Genomic DNA, 17,690 nt, shown 5'->3' with positions numbered 1-17,690 from the left:
CAACAGACACTTACTCTAATAAAGGAGTATTTTTGTTTCACTACACATGTGAATAATATTCTACTGAATGTTTTAGACTTTATTTCAGTTCAGTGGAAGTGAAGTTTCAAGTGTGTGTATGGATTTAAGGCCCATTCACACTTTTAATAATTGTTTAATTCTATGAGAACAGGGAAGTCTACACCACAACAATAACGATACAGAGGAACAATATTGTTGGAATCGCTTTTTAGATAGATTTTTCTTGTTGATAAATGATAAAAACATTGACAGCCAATCAGAACAATCCATCTTGCTTTAAAGAGCTGGAGCATTTAAAGCGGCAGTGTGCCCTTAGAATAAACAGCATTAGCACTGGTATGGACGCTAATATAGTTATTGTTAAGTTGCCATTTTTGTTGTGAATGGGCCTTTATGCATTTTAGTTCATACCTCTCATTAATGGTGTCAGTCTTGAGTGTGTACACCCGGTCAATGTGCGAGATGTGAAAAACTGGATCGTCGCTAGAAGGGTCAGAAGGCATTTTGACCAAGACCTCATTCAGAAACACCGGCTAGAATAAGAAAGATTATCTTAGATAAGAAGATTATATTATTATCTAATACAGCTGAGTACAAGCTGAGGGACATCTAACCAATCGGGTTGCTTTACCGTTTTATACATCTTGTACTGTGCATTTGAGTTGGGATTGAAGAGTTTGTCCGCCCCAGATGAGAACTGTTTGGAGGTGTAAGTGAGGAGCAGGAAGTCGTTGAACAGGAAGGCCCAGAGCTCTTTGCTGCTCTTGGTCTTATGTAGTTTGCCACTGTGCAGCAGTTTTCGAGGGCCCAGGCAGTTCGTCAGGGAGTTAAAAACGAGATGCTAAACCAAGAATATAATCTTCATAAATTCAATAACGCATAATAAAAGTGTTTTACACTTGGAGGTCATTCAGTGGCACAGAAAGGCTCTCACCTCAATGACTCCGTCACACAGCACATGGTTCTGGATCCATTCCAGCCGATCCGAGTTTTCTTTCTCCCTCACGCCCTCGTTGACCTGAGAGCACAACTCCTCGGCCTGCTCCAGAGCCGCCTGCAGCTGTGTGTGATCTGCGTGAGCTGGAGGCGTGTTCTCCAGAATCTACACAACCATAAACAATCACTGGTTTCAATAGAAATCATAAAAAAATATTGCAGAATTACGTCCGTGCCGATTGCTTCTCGTACGTTCTTGATCAGCAGCGGGTAGCGTGTGATTCTCTGCATGGGTTTCAGGAGGAAGCTGGACAGTGGCATTCCTTTACAGCGGTAATTACTGGCAATTTTCTACAAAGAAGAGTGAAAAACACGAGGAAGAGAAGCATTAGAGCCTAATTAATGTCTTATCACTGCTACAGTGAAGTAATCCACACTACAGCGCCATCTTGTGGACTACTGTGGCAACCCAACACTAGGCCAAAATAGTTTATTGTGCAATAGTGTCCTTAAAATCACCAAAACGTATTAATATTGCCACCTTATTGTTACTCCATGTTTAATATAGACCAGTCCTAACACTACACACCTCACTGCGGTTTGTCCTGGTATTATAACTGGCTTTACCTTGAGGAAGAGTTTGAAGTCCGGCGATGTGTCTGTTTTCTGCTGCAGCAGCGCCGCAGCATTGAGCTGGCAGCTGCAGAAGCGAATGTAGGCCTGCATGTGAGAGAGCTCTGAGGACAGGATATCACCCACCACCTGCACCGGCATCCTCTCTCCAGACATCTTCTTACGGACACGCAAAGCTCTGAAACACACGCACACAGCATACTATACATTGAATACATTTTTTTTTTTTTTTTGTCTAGAATCAAAATGTACTTTAAAGGTCCTGTTCTTCGCGATCTCATCTTTCTTTAGTTAGTGTGTAATGTTAGAGCATAAATAATACCTGTAAAATTATAAAGCTCAAAGTTCAATGCCAAGCGAGATATTTTATTTAACAGAAGTTCCCTTTCAAAGCCTACAGCGAGCGGCCGGTTTGGACTACACCGCTGCACTTCCTGCTGTAATGACGTCACTAGAACCGTTTGTTGACTAACCCTCCGCCCACAAGAACACGCAAAAAATGGGGCGTGGTCTTGTTGCTCTCACGTGGAGAAGAGCGCGCATTCAGCGCTTGCATCGCCCCGTTATGGTAAGAGGCGGGACCTTTCCGGGTAAAGTGCGCTAAGCTGCTGTCCAATCACAACACGGGAGGCGCTGGCCCAATCAGAACTCGTTCCGTGTTTCTGAAGGAGGGACTTCATAGAACAAGGAAATCATCAGGCCGTTTATAGGACAGAGGAAACAGCGCTGTACAGATAAGTCAATTGTGTGAAAAATACTGTGTTTTTTTACACGCGAAACATGAACTCATGTTATATTGCACACTGTAAACATAATCAAAGCCTTGAAAACACATGAAAAACGGACCTTTAAAGTACAACATTGTCTATTAGTGTGCCATTTTAGTGACCACTTGGCTTGTTTAAAGCTACACAACTTTTTTAGTTTATTCTTAGCTAAAACACGTAGTTCTTTCAAAAATATATGTGCTCATTAATGTATATTTACTTCTTTCAAGTAATAAAGTATTCTCGTAAGTTTATAATATGCCATTGAAAATACATACGGGTGAGGGGTTTGAATGCCGGTCGAGATGTTGCTCCTCCATCTTGAAAGCCAAAGAGGGACATACCCGTAAATTCAAGCTTCGCCTTTCGAGTTTTAACACTCGAGGGCACCGTGTCGAATGTGAAGAGGGGGATTGCCGTGTTAATCTTGGACTAAATCGGCCACCGTAGGAGTTAAAACGAAATCAGAATTGAGAGGAACAGAAACTATTTATAAATATTTTTTACTCTATAATAGATTTTTATTTTATGCATTTTTACTTTATTATAGTTATTTTATATGTATTTCCACTCTATTATATTTATTATTTTTAATGTAATGTTTTACTCTAATGTAGCTATTTTCATGTATTTTTACTCAATCAGTTATTTTAATATAATTTATACTGTTTTAATTTGTTTTTATGTCATTTTTTGTGCATTTTCTACGTATGTATGAGACTGCGAGAAGTTTTTTATTTAAAAAAAAATATTGAATATAGTATTGTTATTGTAGTATTGACAAGATTTCTAAAAACAAGGAATACAATAAATTATTGGTTTAAATAATTAAATAAAAATAATTGAAGATTTAAAAAAAGGGTCCATCACTAACGTTCATAATGATAATAATTGCAATTAATTCTCCTATTTTAAGAACAGATTGGTTATCTGATGTTACCGATTTCTTTCATTTTTTTCATTGGCATCCATTGGTTTCTATTTGATAGTCCCATGTGTAAGCTAAATGTAAGCCTTTAACCATGTACTAAAAACATCATAAAGAACTGGAAAATGAATTAATATTGGCTTAAACAAAAGCAAACCATAGCAAGCCATCCACCACACACACTTGCAATTCCCCAAACTGCCTCTAGCCGTCAGTGTTGACTCACTTCAAGAGTTTGGTGCTGCACATGATCAGCTCCCGCCAGTTCACAAAGATCAGGCTCATCTCAGCCTCCGTCAGACGGCCTGATTCAGTCATTGGCTTATAGAACACCTTAAGGGCCACACACATAAGAAAGAAACAAAAATATTTATATAAATCCAAACAAAGAGCATAATCGCATAGCACAGATATGAATATTGACTGTTGGTTCACCTCCAGCGCCAGTTCCAGGTCCTCCAGGTAGGACTCCTCCGTCTGAATGAGCTCATGGATGTAGCCTTGCCTCTTTCTCTCCTCAGTGCACATAGAGTCTAAACTGAGCAGATCAGCACACCCTACACACACACACATGCACGCACATGCATTCATCAGTGACCACATCACTACAGCATGTCACAATTTAAAACTTTATTTGTGAAATTCTGCTTCATATAAGTGAATACTTTCCATACAAAAATGCATCCAGAGGAAAGGTTACAGTATGACATTCAGAGTGAAGTCTAATGGTCTCTAGGGTCACAACTGTTAGCTGGCTGCATAGCTGGTCAAGAATGAGGGCAACACATGTTGCTGGTCATCAGTTCCTTTAACTGCTTAATTAAGAACGCGGAGGCAGACTAACAATCCTGTGATCTACAGATATATCATTGTGCTGATGAACAGTACTTGCTTGTGTGAAAGGGTAGGCCACTTTAAAGGGCCATGTCATATATATATTTTTTTGTATTTAAATGTTTACCCTGTAGTCCATGTATAATGTTGCTCCAGGTTCTTGTACCCATATTTTCTTTTTTTGTCTTTTATGGCAATGTCCCTCATTTTACAACGAAACATGCTGTTTGCCAAACACCGTCTTCAGATATTGATACAAGAAATAGTTCTCTAGCACACTGGAATACACATTTGATGTCAGGCTCAGTAAAATTCAAATAAAATAAAAATATATAATAATAATAATTAAAACAAGGACCTGAGTAAAGATGTATTAAAAATAAAAATATAAAAGACTGCAAGGAATAGTATTTTTTCACACTATTTATTCTTACTGCTGGTTTTTCTGGTTAAGAAAAGCAATATCTATCATCTTTATTACCTCACCAGGACTGGGCAGATCAAGTTACTGAACACTGAATAGCCAAATGTGGGTACTAGGTATTAAGTTAATGTTTTCAGGTTTTAAAGGCACAGTATGTAAGTTTGGCTGCTAGAAGTCGCTTTTTCAAAACAAAGGTGTATCTTGATGACGGCGTGAATGAGCGTGGGATCATGGGAGTTGTAGTCTTGACTCTTCACCTCCACAGCCGATGGAAAGGAATCCGACGGACTCGGGCAGAAATCATGTTCATGAATGAGTGAATGTATTAAAGTTTTATTAGCGTTACGGTGGTATGAAGCAGGACGCACGAGAGCCCTTGAGAGCGAATGCTAATGAGAGAGACCTGCGCCAAACACCGTCTCTGAGCTTTTATTCTGCTTATGCTGCAGTTGGCGCTTACGCTCTTTTCATTGTGTGTGTGGGGGAACGCAGTGCTGTTTTACACACTTAAAACAATCAGACTAAACACATCTGAGTGTGTTGAGAGTCGTTATAACGTTACTCTGTGTTCACTCGGCCACTGCTATGAGAGACTTGTTGCACTTTTAAACATTGCTGGAAACGTTTGGGATAATGTGAGTACATAGGTCAACAAAATATATAACATTGATCTAGTGGTTTTTGAATATTTTAATCTAAAAATCTTACATATTGTGCCTTTAATTATGTAAAAAATCCAAGGATTTCACAATGAGACATTTTTTGCTGGTTAGTTCCTGTAAATGATGACTAGAAAGGAAGTTTAGAGTTGTGAGATTTGAATAATATGTTTTTACATAGTACAAAGAACTTTTAATTAAAAAAGATCAAGGAAAATTCAATCGCTCAAGATACGACCCCATTAATTTGTCCATAAAAAAGAAACAGAGAAAAGAAGCGAGTGATATCTAACATTTCCCAATTAAACAGAAAGAAAAAAAGCCAGTGGGGGTAAACTGATGTGTTCATTTGCGATTTAAGTAAAGTTTAAACAGAAACAGTTGAAGAGGATCTGTTAAATCCTGGAGGCGTGCTTGAGGCTGCTTCCTGGACCAGAGCAGCGTTCTGATTGGCCCAGAAAAGAGAGGAGGAAGAGGAAGGAGGGGCCAGAGCTATCGTCCTACAATAAAACACAGATGAGGCGTGGAAAAAGGGTGGAAGAGAGGAGATCAGGGCAGATGAGAAAATGAATAATGAAGAGATGAATGGAAAGTATATATTAGAACATGTTGATAAAAAAGAAAGAAAGAAAGAAAGAAAGAAAGAAAGAAAGAAAGAAAGAAAGAAAGAAAGAAAGAAAGAAAGAAAGAAAGAAAGAAAGAAAGAAAGAAAGAAAGAAAGAAAGAAAGGCAATGGCCAAAAAATCTCTCTTACTGTTGTTTTCTGTCATTATAGTAGTTGAGTAAATATGTTTGTGTGTGAACTTCTCTCTAACACTCTTTTCAAAAGGTTATTTCAAATTCAATGAATTCAATCTATTTCAATTTCGATTCTCTCAACCCTTGCCCTACAAAAGATCATCTGATGTGGAAACAGGAACTGATAAAGTAACTCTCGTACTCACATTGCTGGCTGGGATCACATTCTGTGGTCATCGTCACATAATTAGTTGGAAACAGCCCTATGACCCCAGCGACCTCTCCTCTCCACCAGTCAGGGTTGTCCTTGTTGAGTACGGTGATCAGCTGACCTTTTTGGAAGCTCATCTCATCCTTACTGGTTGCTTTGTAGTCATACATTGCAATAACCTGACACACTACAGGGGGAAGACAGAGAGAATGGATGGATGGAGCAGAATGGAGGGAGGGGGGAACAACACACAGACAGCACCACATACAAAAGCGCATGAATGAAAGCGTATGACGACAACGTGTGTATGTGTGTGTGTGTCTCACATGGTTGCGGTGCAGGAGTTATTTTGCCGCTGTTGGCCTCCAGTAATCTGACATTAGAAGAGTGGAACCAGCCCTTTTTGCGCTTCTTACCCCGCGCCTACAAAGAGAAACACGTTTGTTGTTTGTTTTTTCAAAAGCTGCTGACTTTCCATTGACTTCTATTGTTTTTATACCATGCTAATGATATTTCTATAACCTAAACATACCCGTAAGCCCAGCCCTCACAAAACTGTTTCATTACAGGGTTAGTTCACCCAAAAATTTAATTGATGTCATTAATGACTCACCCTAATGTCGTTCCTCATCCGTAAGACCTCCGTTTATCTTCACACACAGTTTAAAAAAATGTATATTTTAGTCCGACAGCGTATCTAAGTGTATGCACACTATACTGTCCATGTCCAGAAAGGGAATAAAAACATCATCACAGTAGTCCATATGAGACATCAGTGGGTTAATTAGAATCTCTTGAAGCATTGAAAATACATTTTGCTCCAAAAATAACAAAAACTACAACTTTATTCAGCATTGTCTTCTCTTCCGCGTTTGTTTTCAAACCTCAAATAAAGATTCAAACGGTAATGAATCAGCGGAAACTACTTTCAAACCACTGAAATCCCGTGACATTGGCGATCCGAATCATGAATCAATCCGCTGATTCATTACCGTTTGAATCTTTATTTGAGGTTTGAAAACAAACGCGGAAGAGAAGACAATGCTGAATAAAGTCGTAGTTTTTGTTATTTTTTGACCAAAATGTATTTTCAATGCTTCAAGAGATTCTAATGAACCCACTGATGTCTCATATGGACTACTGTGATTATGTTTTTATTCCCTTTCTGGACATGGACAGTATAGTGTGCATACACTTAGATATGCTGTCGGACTAAATATAAAATATCTTAAACTGTGTTCTGAAGATAAACGGAGGTCTTCCGGGTGTGGAACGACATTAGGGTGAGTCATTAATGACACAAATTTAAAATGTTTGGGTGAACTAACCCTTTAAGACATTATAAGGCACTATAAGCAAAGTCTGTCCTTAGGTTAGGTGAAGTCTGGTTATGTGATTTACTGACCTGTAGTTCCCCCAGCCACCAGCTGTTTGAGTTCTTATGCAGCACCACGATCAGCTGACCAGGTGTCAGACTCAGCTGCTCTGGTTTTATGGCGGCACTGGCCAAAGTCACCTGAGCAATCTCTGAAGACCAATAAAGAGCACAATTTAACAATGTTTAAAATGTGAAACAACCAGGCTTGATTTTTGCTTCTATGTTATGGTACTATGCTCTCAAAATTTACCTGGCTTTTTACTGGGAACTCCAGGATTGGCAGACTAAAAAAAAAAATACAGTGAGCACATCATTATCACAATATATGCCAACTTAAATGTCTATGAATGCTTCATTTAAAACAGCAACTTCTTTCTTCAAAAGACATTATGAAAAACATTTTGAAAAACATTCTCTTCAAAAGAATGTAGTACTCAAATTATAATTTTCTTAAATTATCATTAAAGGCACAGTATGTAAGTTTTGCAGCTAGAGGTCACTTGTTCAAAACAAAGCCGATGCTTGTATTTGGCTATTCATATGGTAAACATGAACACATAATAATATATAAAATGATCTGCATATGCATACATCAGACTCTTTGGGTTTAACGTAGTTGGAAGGGAAGAGGCCAGACTGGTCCCCGATGCACCCTCTCCACCATTCTCCTTCCCTCTCCGTTACCAGAACGGCATCCTCCGCACAGAACGTCAGGTCACCTGACTCCGGACTCTCATAAGTGTACAGAGCCACATACTCTAACAAGGAGAAATCAAAAACAAAACATGACAAAAACCTCTGAAATGACAACTTAATGCCATAATATCTCATCTGAAAGACCAGAGATGGTTTAGTGAAAACATTAACCGACTCCTCACCCTCAAGCAGACCAGAGTCGGAAACGTCAATCTCGTCCATGGTAGAACATAATGGCCTTGAAAAGACACACACAAAAAGATAAAAGAGTTAGCTTGGCATCAAATTACTAAATTGCAACTAGTGTATATTTATTGACTAAGAGGTAGATGCAATACATTTATTCCAAAATTAAAAAGCAAATGAAGTGAATTTTCCTAGTAACATACACACATCAGGGCTTTTCACACTGCGCTTAACCCCAGGTTATCGCCGTTCTAAACAACAATTTAACCCCGGGTAAAGGAAGGTTTCACACTTTGTGAATCCCTGCTCCGGATCCGCTTTCGCAGTGTTAATCCCGCATTGCGGTGCCAAACTTTCACGATGCGGTGTTAGATTGTTAAAGCTAGACACTTAGCAACAGACAACCAATCCCATGCTCATATTTGTGTGCTGTGGACAGTCACAGAAACACTGTGCATTGTATATTAACAGTAAATTCAGCGTATTAGAGGGAAAATGTCAAATGCTGACAGAAACGCGACAATTTGAGTGAAGAAGAAACCGTTTCATTCTCACCACAATATAACCCAGGATTCAGTTTGCCCGGGTTAACTATTTCAAGAGTGCAAAAACCCTATAGTACTACAAATCTAGCTGCCATCTTTTGATAGAAGAAACCAAAGGCCTTTTCACACGTGCAATAGTTAACCCTGGGTCACCCCCGGGCAAACTGAATCCTGGGTTATCTTGCTTCAGGTTTCACACTAGTCATAATTTACCCAGGGTTTACAATTAATGCTGGGTATTCATAAACTCACGTAAACTCACTGGACATCCTTAAACCCCGGGTTAAAGTCCTCATTTGCATATTTGCGGGTCATTGATTGGATGAACAGCACAGCACGCGACCTGTTTACGTAAAAGCTCTACCATCGCCCCATCCTTGCATTGCCCACTGTACTATCGAGTTTATACTTCATTTGGATGGGTCCCTCTGGATGGATGGATGGATGGATGGATGGATGGATGGATGTCAGCATTTTCTGTCAGCATTTGACATTTTTCCTCTCAAACGCTGAATTTACTGTTTATACAATGCACAGTTTCCGTGCCTCTCCAAAGTACACAAATAAGAGCATGCGATTGGTTGTCTGTTGCTAAGCGTCTAGCTTTAACATTGTAACGTTTCACACTGTACACGTTTGGCACCACGATGCGGGATTAACACTGCAAAAGTGTCATAACCACGGGTAAAAAGTGGTGTTAACTTTCTTCTAAATTACTAAAGTCCTTTACGTTTTACACTTGTAAAAAGCGGTGTTGTGAACGACGATAACCTAGGGTTAAGCAAAGTGTGAAAAGTTTTAGAGTATATGTTGCAAATGTATATAGCTGTCAGGAACAATAAAACTCATTGTGATGATCTAAAATGGGTTAAAAGCTGTTTGACAAAATATTTAAGTCAACATAAAATTTAAAAAAATCGTATTTGTTATGGAATATTGCTAAACTTATTACATCTAATCTATCTCTGCACATACATTTTTTTACTATTCATGTGCCCTCGTAATCTTTAACCAAAGTAGCTACATTTCATCTCTTCTCAGATGGCATGTTTACTGGTGTAAGGGCAGGAAAACATCACATGAGATCACAGCAATAGCAATCGATTCCCAATGGACAAAATCAAGCCCTACATTTTTTTTCTTGTTTGAGAAGCTTCACTCGCATATATGTCACAATAGGGAAGAAACAAATATTGCAATTTCCGTTTCATCCTGACTAAAAATAAAATAATACATAATCAACTGTCTTCAAATAGATACTTATATAATTAAGCATGTTTGTGAGGTAAAGTGAGAGGTATCTCATCCCTTACACGCTCTGTGTGTTATTGGTGGTAACCATGGAGACATGTGAGCAAGGGAACCAGCCCCGGCTCTCATTGAGCTCTCCGTAGCACCAGTTCTCCTGCTTCTCCAGAACCGTGATGATGGCATCTTTGGGGAAGCCCAGGTGACTGTCGGTCTTAGCGCTCCACTCACACAGAGCTACAGCCTACAGCACGCACGCACACACACACACACACACACACACACACACACACACACATTATAAACATGTATAATGGCAATGATCACAGTATTATTTCTCTCAATGATCAAAAAACTATGTTGTGTTTGAGATCGATGGAGTGTGTGTGTGTGTGTGTGTGTGTGTGTGTGTGCGTGTGTGTGTGTATATTCACACATGCCAACCTGTGAGTGCTGTGTGTTTGTAGACAATGGTGTGTGTGTTGGTGTTGGTCCTTCTATGTCCACCCGAGGAATTCTAGGAAAGTAATTGAGAAAGAAGGAGTCAAAATAATTTGTCTAAATTATTTATCTAAAATATATGGATGAAACTATTATTTTAAAGATTAATAACACAACAAATTTAACTCATCCTTCAGCACAGGTGCCGGTCGAATGTTTTTGAAAAAAGTCTCTAATGCTCATCAAGCCTGCATTTTTTTAGAAATACCGGAAAAAAACAGTAATATTGAGAAATATTATTCAAATTTAAAAATGAATGCTATTCTGTTTTAATATACTTAAAATATAATTTACTCCTGTGATCAAAGCTGAATGTTCAGCATCATTACTCCAGTCTTCAGTGTCACATGATCCTTCAGAAATCTTTAAAATATGCTGATTGGATACTCAGTTATTATCAGTGTTGGAAAGTGTTTTTTATAGCCTGTGATACATTATTTTAGGATTCTTCAGGAAGGAACAGCATTTATTTAAAATAAAAATATTGTGTACCAATATACAACCCCAAATCAGAAAAAGTTGGGACACTATGGAATGTGCAAATAAAATAAAAAAGAAGTGATTTCTAAAATTACTTTGACTTGTATTTCATTGCAGACAATATGAACACAAAATATTTCATGTTTTGTCTGGTCAACTTCATGTCATTTGTAAATATGCATCCTTTCCTGTCATTCAGACCTGCAACACATTTCAAAAAAAGTTGGGACAGTAAAGCATTTACCACTTTGTAATGTTGCCATTCCTTTTCACAACACTTAAAAGACGTTTAGGGACTGAAGACACCAAGTGATGATGTGTTTCAGGTGTAATTTTGTCCCATTCTTCCTGCAAACAAGTCTTAAGGTGGGCAACAGTATGGGGTCTTCGTGCGCCACACATTCTCTATTGGAGACAGGTCGGGACTGCAGGCAGGCCAGTCAAGTACCCGTACCCTCTTCCTCCGCAGCCAGGACTTTGTAATGTGTGCAGAATGTGGTTTTGCATTGTCTTGTTGAAATATGCATGGACGTCCCTGGCACAGATATCTACTTGAAGGTAGCATATTATGCTCCAAAATCTCTATGTACTTTTCTGCATTAATGGTGCCTTCACAGAAGTGCAAGTTACCTTTGCCAAGGGCACTGACACAACCCCATACCATGACAGACCCTGGCTTTTGGACTTGTTGCTGGTAACAGTCCGGATGATCCTTTTCTTCTTTGGTCCGGAGCACACGGCGTCCATTCCTCCCAAAAAATACCTGAAATACTGATTCATCTGACCACAGTACACATTTCCACTGTGTGATGGTCCATCCCAGATGCCTCCGAGCCCAGAGAAGTCAACGGCGCTTCTGGACACTGTTAACATAAGGCTTCCTTTTGGCACAGTACAGTTTTAACTGGCATTTGTGGATGTAACTACGTATTGTGGTACTTGACAAAGGTTTGCCAAAGTAGTCCTGAGCCCATGTGGTGATATCGCTTATAGATGAATGACGATTCTCGATGCAGTGCCGCCTGAGGGATCGGAGATCACGGTTGTTCAGCTTAGGCTTGCCGCCTTGTCCTTTACGCACTGAAATTCCTCCAGATTCCTTGAATCTTGTAATTATGTTATGCACTGTTGAATGTGAAATATCCAAATCTCTTCCTATCTTTCTTTGAGGAACATTGTTTTTAAACAGTTCAATAATTTTCTCACGTATTTGTTGGCAAACTGGCGATCCTCGGCCCATCTTTGCTCCTAAAGGATTAGATCTTTCTTGGATGCTGCTTTTGTACCAAATCATAATTTCAATCACCTGTTGACATCACCTGTTTCAAATCACATCATTATTTAACCCTTTTACCTCATTACTAGCCCTAAATTGCTCCTGTCCCAACTTTTTTTTAAATGTGTTGCAGGTCTGAATGACAGGAAAGAATGCATATTTACAAATGACATGAAGTTGACCGGACAAAACATGAAATATTTTGTGTTCATATTGTCTGCAATGAAATACAAGTCAAAGTAAATTTAGAAATCACTACTTTCTTTTTTTATTTGCGTTTTCCAAACTGTCCCAACTTTTTCTGATTTGGGGTTGTACACTACCGTTCAAATATTTGGGCTCAGTCATTTTTCTTTTCTATATTTTTGTTCAGAATGGATGCATTCAATTTTATAAAGTGTGGGTAAATATTATTTTGCTAGAAAATATTTTTATTTAAAATAAATCCTGTTCTTTTCTGAAAGAATTCTAAAATAAAGTACCACAGGCCATAAAAAATATTAAGCAGCATAACTGTTTCCAACACTGATAATAACTGAGTATCAAATCAGCATATTAATATGGTTTCTGAAGGATCATGTGACACTGAAGACTGGAGTAATGATGCTAAAAATACAGCTTTGATCACAGAAATAAATTATATTTTAAAGTATATTAAAACAGAAAAGCATGATGAGGATAATATACATCTTGTGATATATGATGTGTATATATATATATATATATATATATATATATATATATATATATATATATATATATATATATATATATATATATATATATATATATATATATATATATATAAAGTACACAACTGTTTCAGTGAATCTGTACAAACCTCTGATTATATGATTAATTAAAACAATCTGTCCCTGAAACAGAGCATTAACCAGGTGGTCACCCTATTTCTGTGTGATATAATAAAAAGGCCTATGATAAAAAAATATATTTCTGGTTTTTTTGGTTTGTGCATATCGTTGAATATGATTAAATATTATTCTTCCTTGCCTTCATTTTTGAGCAAAACATGCCTGATTATTTTGAACACGAATCTGAGCATGTTTAAAAGTAATATATTCAAATACAATGGCTGTTCGGTTGAGAGGACGTTTTTTTTAATCTGATTTTTAAAAAACAAAAAAAACATTTATATTGATAAACTTATACTAAAATGTTAAAGTGCACATCCTAGATAGTAATAAAGCTGCCAGTGCCATACCCAGGATAGCTGTTAGAGGGCGCTGTGGTGTGTGTAACAGGTGCAGTCAGGTCAGCCTGGTCGTCTTTACTGCATCTCTCAGCATAACTCTCTGGAAACCAGCCGCTGTTACCACGGAAACTCCCATACAGCCAGCCGGTCTCCCTAACTGTTGATTCATCCACCTGTGTATCCACAGGAAGCCTCATTATATGTGTACTTAAGTTCATTTACAGCTGCGTGAGTGGGTGTGTGTTGACGTGTACCAGGATCAGACCGTCCGCCTCCAGCGTGAGCTCGTCGGAGTTGCGTGCTGTGAAGGGGTAGAGCGCTCTGTAGCTGGTGAGGGCAGGACATGTGTCTTCAGTGCTCACCGCTGGCTGCAAACCTGCACAAAACACACAGTATAACACAGAGGTTTTCAAACTGGGGTCCGGGGACCCCCAGGGGTCCTCCAGAAGGTTCTAAGGAGGCCCCAGAAAATTTGAGAGAATAAAAAGACAAAGCAAAAAATGGATCAAATCTACCAAACATTCAGTTTCATTTCTAAATGTTTCTCTCCTTTCTTGCCGTACACATACTTTCCAGAAATGTATATCTTAGTGAGTTTTTCTAACTATAGTCTCCTTTATCTTGCTCACTGGGGTTGTAAGGCAGTATTCTCAATGCAGAACATAAGCTGCTTACATTTATTGTGAAAGTTGCAAATCATTTTTAATTGAAAATGTTCTTCTTCAGGTTTATACATCCAACATTAGCCATAGCCAATTTAAGTTTGCAACAATATGTTGTATTTATAATGCCACACTTACTATTTATCTAACAGTTAAAAAAAAATCATATTCATCATATTTGGGGGTCCTTGGCATTATAAAGTTTGAAAACCACATCTCACAGCTATTCAGCAAAGGCCGCACATATTTAAATACATATTTCAACACATAAAAACAAATTCAACTGATCTCTGCATTTTCTGAGCATAAAGTACTATTTTGTTCCAGATTTGGCCATGAAGTTTTCTTTACAATATATTTTTAATTCTTCTAAACATAAAAACATGAATTAATTATTATTCTATTGAATCGTTTCGATTAATTCATCTAAATCGCTAAAGTCAACATGAAACGAAGTTGTGATCTTCTGTTCTTTCCTTTTTTGTTAAATTTGAGATTGACTGGATTGTTGTTGTCTGGTCATTCATACAAACACACCTCACATTTTTCTAAGGTTTTCAAGGTTTTAAAAAGGATGCAAAAGCATCATAAAATATCATAAAAGTGGTCCAACAAATAATTTTTTCGAGTTGCAGTAGATTGAACCAGTTCACAAGCTGGTCTGAATGATTCATTCCCATACTGGATTGATTCAGTTCTCAAGTTCAACTCATTGATTCGATTTTGTTGCAGCTGTCAAAGGCACAATATGTAATATTTTGAATTAAAATATTCAAAAATCTCTAGAACAATGTTATATATTTTGTTGACTTGTGCACTTACATTATCCCAAACGTTTCCAACATTGTTTAAATCCAGAGAAATAAGCCATTTTATCCAGAACACAGACTTTACATCGCCGATCCATGACATCATACTTATGGTTTTAAGTTTTTAGTTAAATTAGTTTTAGTTATTTCATTAATGGACAAAAAACTAATGATTGTTCTCCAGCTCAACACAGTTAGTCTTATTGTTTAAATCTGGTGTTCTTGATTTACCGCACAGAGTACCATGTTTTACCGCCTAATATCCATCTCTCACTGCAGTGTGAACAAGTGTCTCATAGTAGCGCCGAGTGAACACACAGAGTAGCATTATAACATCACTCTCAACACACTCAGATGTGTGTGATATGATAAAGCAGCGCTGCGTTCCCACACACACACACGAGCAAAAGAAGCGTAAGTACTAAAAGCTCCGCCTAATCAAGGCGTCATCAAGCTACACCTTTGTTTTGAATATGTGACCTCTAGTGGTGAAAAATTACATATTGTGGCTTTAATATCATTAAAGGACAACTCCGGTGAGATGTTAGCCATTGTTTAAATTAATCTAAACAGTGTGTTACAAGGCTAGCTGTATCCCGTGGGAACCCAGCGGTAGCCGGAAAAAAGGGAGTCCAGTTGGGAAGAGTGTTGTGTGTGTAAAGCACGATTATTTTATTAGGCTACTGCACATCTTTCCTCAAGCTGTGTGTGCCCAAATGGAAGGATAAATAAAGTTTACATTACCTCCACAGTGGCTGCACCCCTTTTTAACCGAGGAATGGCATTTTTCTTCAACCGGCCCGGCTGTGTTGTGTCTGTGTAAGTTAGTCAAGTGTTCGCTGCAAATTTTCACAATTCAGAAAGGCACAAACGCGAACAATTTCTTCTGCACTTGTGAGCCTGATCGGATCATCACTCTAGTGATGTCCGGTCACAAACTAATCGTTCTTTTGAACCGGTTCTTTTTAGTGAACCGGGCGAACCAGTTCACCAAATCGGAATGAATCGTTCTAAACGGTTCGCGTCTCAAATCAGCGCTGATCACACAAGTTACTTTAGTTACTCACTTTATGAGTGACAGTCCCTCCGAATATAAATAAACTAAACTAATGTCTTGAATTATATGTTGTAACTCCATCCATTCACTGAACTGAGTCATGTTTTGCTGAGAGATCTGATGAACTCACGAGCCGCTGATACTGAGCATACGCGAGTAACTGAACGAGCAGCGGTCCTCTCCTCAGGATAAGCAGGACAGAATCGAAAACCGTTTCCGTTTGACAGAAAGCTCTAAGATTTCATCAAAAATATCTTCATTTGTGTTTTGAAGATGAATGAAGGTTTGGAACGACATGAGGGTGAGGAATTAATGACATTATTTTCATTTTTGGGGGAACTAACCTAATCTAATTAAGATGTATGACATAGTAGTTCAGAGTATAATATGAAATTAAAATAAAATGTTTAGCAGTAATTTACCCTTATTCTCACAAAACTCACATTCTAGCGGATCTGTCAGCACAACGCACCCATGCTCAATTTTCTATATACCCTGATCATAGTTAACAACATGTATTCTTATTTCACTGAGCCCATATTTTTTACATTTTTTACTAATACATTGTTAGCTAACTGTGTGCTTTGTTTATGCACATTTCTGAAATTCATAACTTGGATACAGTCTCCTCTGATAACAAATCACTTTAAATTGTAACGTAGATGAATACATTTGCTGTGAAGCTGCTTTGAAACGATATGTATTGTGAAAAGTGCTATATAAATAAATGTGAATTGAATTGAATCAGTTATAACTTGAATAATTAATGGGAGGTAGTTAAAATGAATCATGAAGCTGTGAGAGTAATGACATCCATTAGAATGAATAGAATGAAAACATCATATTCATGGCCAAGTGGATGAATGCTGTACTCACCCACACACACACACTTAAACACACTTAAACACACTCACTTTTGTTCTCTGTGCTATTGTATGACATGGAGGGCTGAGTGTGTAGCACCAGTTCCTTCCTCTCTCTCTCTTCTCTCTCCTTCTCTCTCTCCTCCGCCCTCCTCTTCTCCTCTTTCTCCCGTGCCTGCTCCTGGGCCTCCTTGAGTCGGGCTTGGGCCTGCCGCTGCTGTTCTTCCCTGAGTTTGGCCTCTCGCTCCTGGGCAAGCTTCTTCTGACGCTCTGCTTCCTCCAGCTCCAGACGCTCCTGCTCCAGCTTCGCCTGTCTACAGGCACACAAACAAAATATTTCTGTGAGTCTCAGCATTCATGAGTGGGTAAGAGAATCTGTGTTTAATATTTTGGGGGGGCATATTTGCTGAAAAACATCATAAGAGGAGAAATCTGACAAAACTGTACAGTAGATATGTCCCCCAAAATGGCTAGGTTAAACAGATGCGTAGGCCTATATATTAAAGTTGTTTGGTGCTTTTAAGTATGGAAAAGTTTATGTTGGAGTATTTTCTCCTTAAAATTGGAGTGAAACAAAGACAAACACGGTTTGAAATCACTTGCGTTTCTGAAGTCACAAATTACC

The 17,690-nt window shown here is 38.3% G+C and overlaps 1 protein-coding gene across 4 annotated transcripts in view; it reads right to left on the bottom strand.

Annotated features, from left to right (window-relative positions):
* Positions 1–17,690, bottom strand: part of itsn2a (intersectin 2a) — a 77,864-nt gene that overhangs the window by 3,711 nt on the left and 56,463 nt on the right. For all 4 annotated transcript variants that reach the window (XM_067416885.1, XM_067416886.1, XM_067416884.1 and 1 more), the window contains 18 exons: positions 17,117–17,379; positions 13,929–14,050; positions 13,684–13,847; positions 10,649–10,721; positions 10,270–10,448; positions 8,408–8,463; positions 8,121–8,287; positions 7,780–7,813; positions 7,557–7,678; positions 6,478–6,574; positions 6,147–6,338; positions 3,721–3,842; positions 3,512–3,618; positions 1,585–1,768; positions 1,210–1,308; positions 956–1,123; positions 653–862; positions 433–554 (listed from right to left, as the gene is read on the bottom strand). In XM_067416885.1, the coding sequence (XP_067272986.1) occupies positions 433–554; positions 653–862; positions 956–1,123; positions 1,210–1,308; positions 1,585–1,768; positions 3,512–3,618; positions 3,721–3,842; positions 6,147–6,338; positions 6,478–6,574; positions 7,557–7,678; positions 7,780–7,813; positions 8,121–8,287; positions 8,408–8,463; positions 10,270–10,448; positions 10,649–10,721; positions 13,684–13,847; positions 13,929–14,050; positions 17,117–17,379 (2,481 nt within the window). The remainder of the gene's footprint in view (positions 1–432; positions 555–652; positions 863–955; positions 1,124–1,209; positions 1,309–1,584; positions 1,769–3,511; positions 3,619–3,720; positions 3,843–6,146; positions 6,339–6,477; positions 6,575–7,556; positions 7,679–7,779; positions 7,814–8,120; positions 8,288–8,407; positions 8,464–10,269; positions 10,449–10,648; positions 10,722–13,683; positions 13,848–13,928; positions 14,051–17,116; positions 17,380–17,690) is intronic.

Source organism: Pseudorasbora parva, chromosome 15 (genome assembly GCF_024679245.1).
Source record: "Pseudorasbora parva isolate DD20220531a chromosome 15, ASM2467924v1, whole genome shotgun sequence".
NCBI lineage: Eukaryota > Metazoa > Chordata > Actinopteri > Cypriniformes > Gobionidae > Pseudorasbora > Pseudorasbora parva.
The sequence above is the reverse complement of the archived record's forward strand: the minus strand, read 5'-3'. Positions and strand labels throughout refer to the sequence as shown.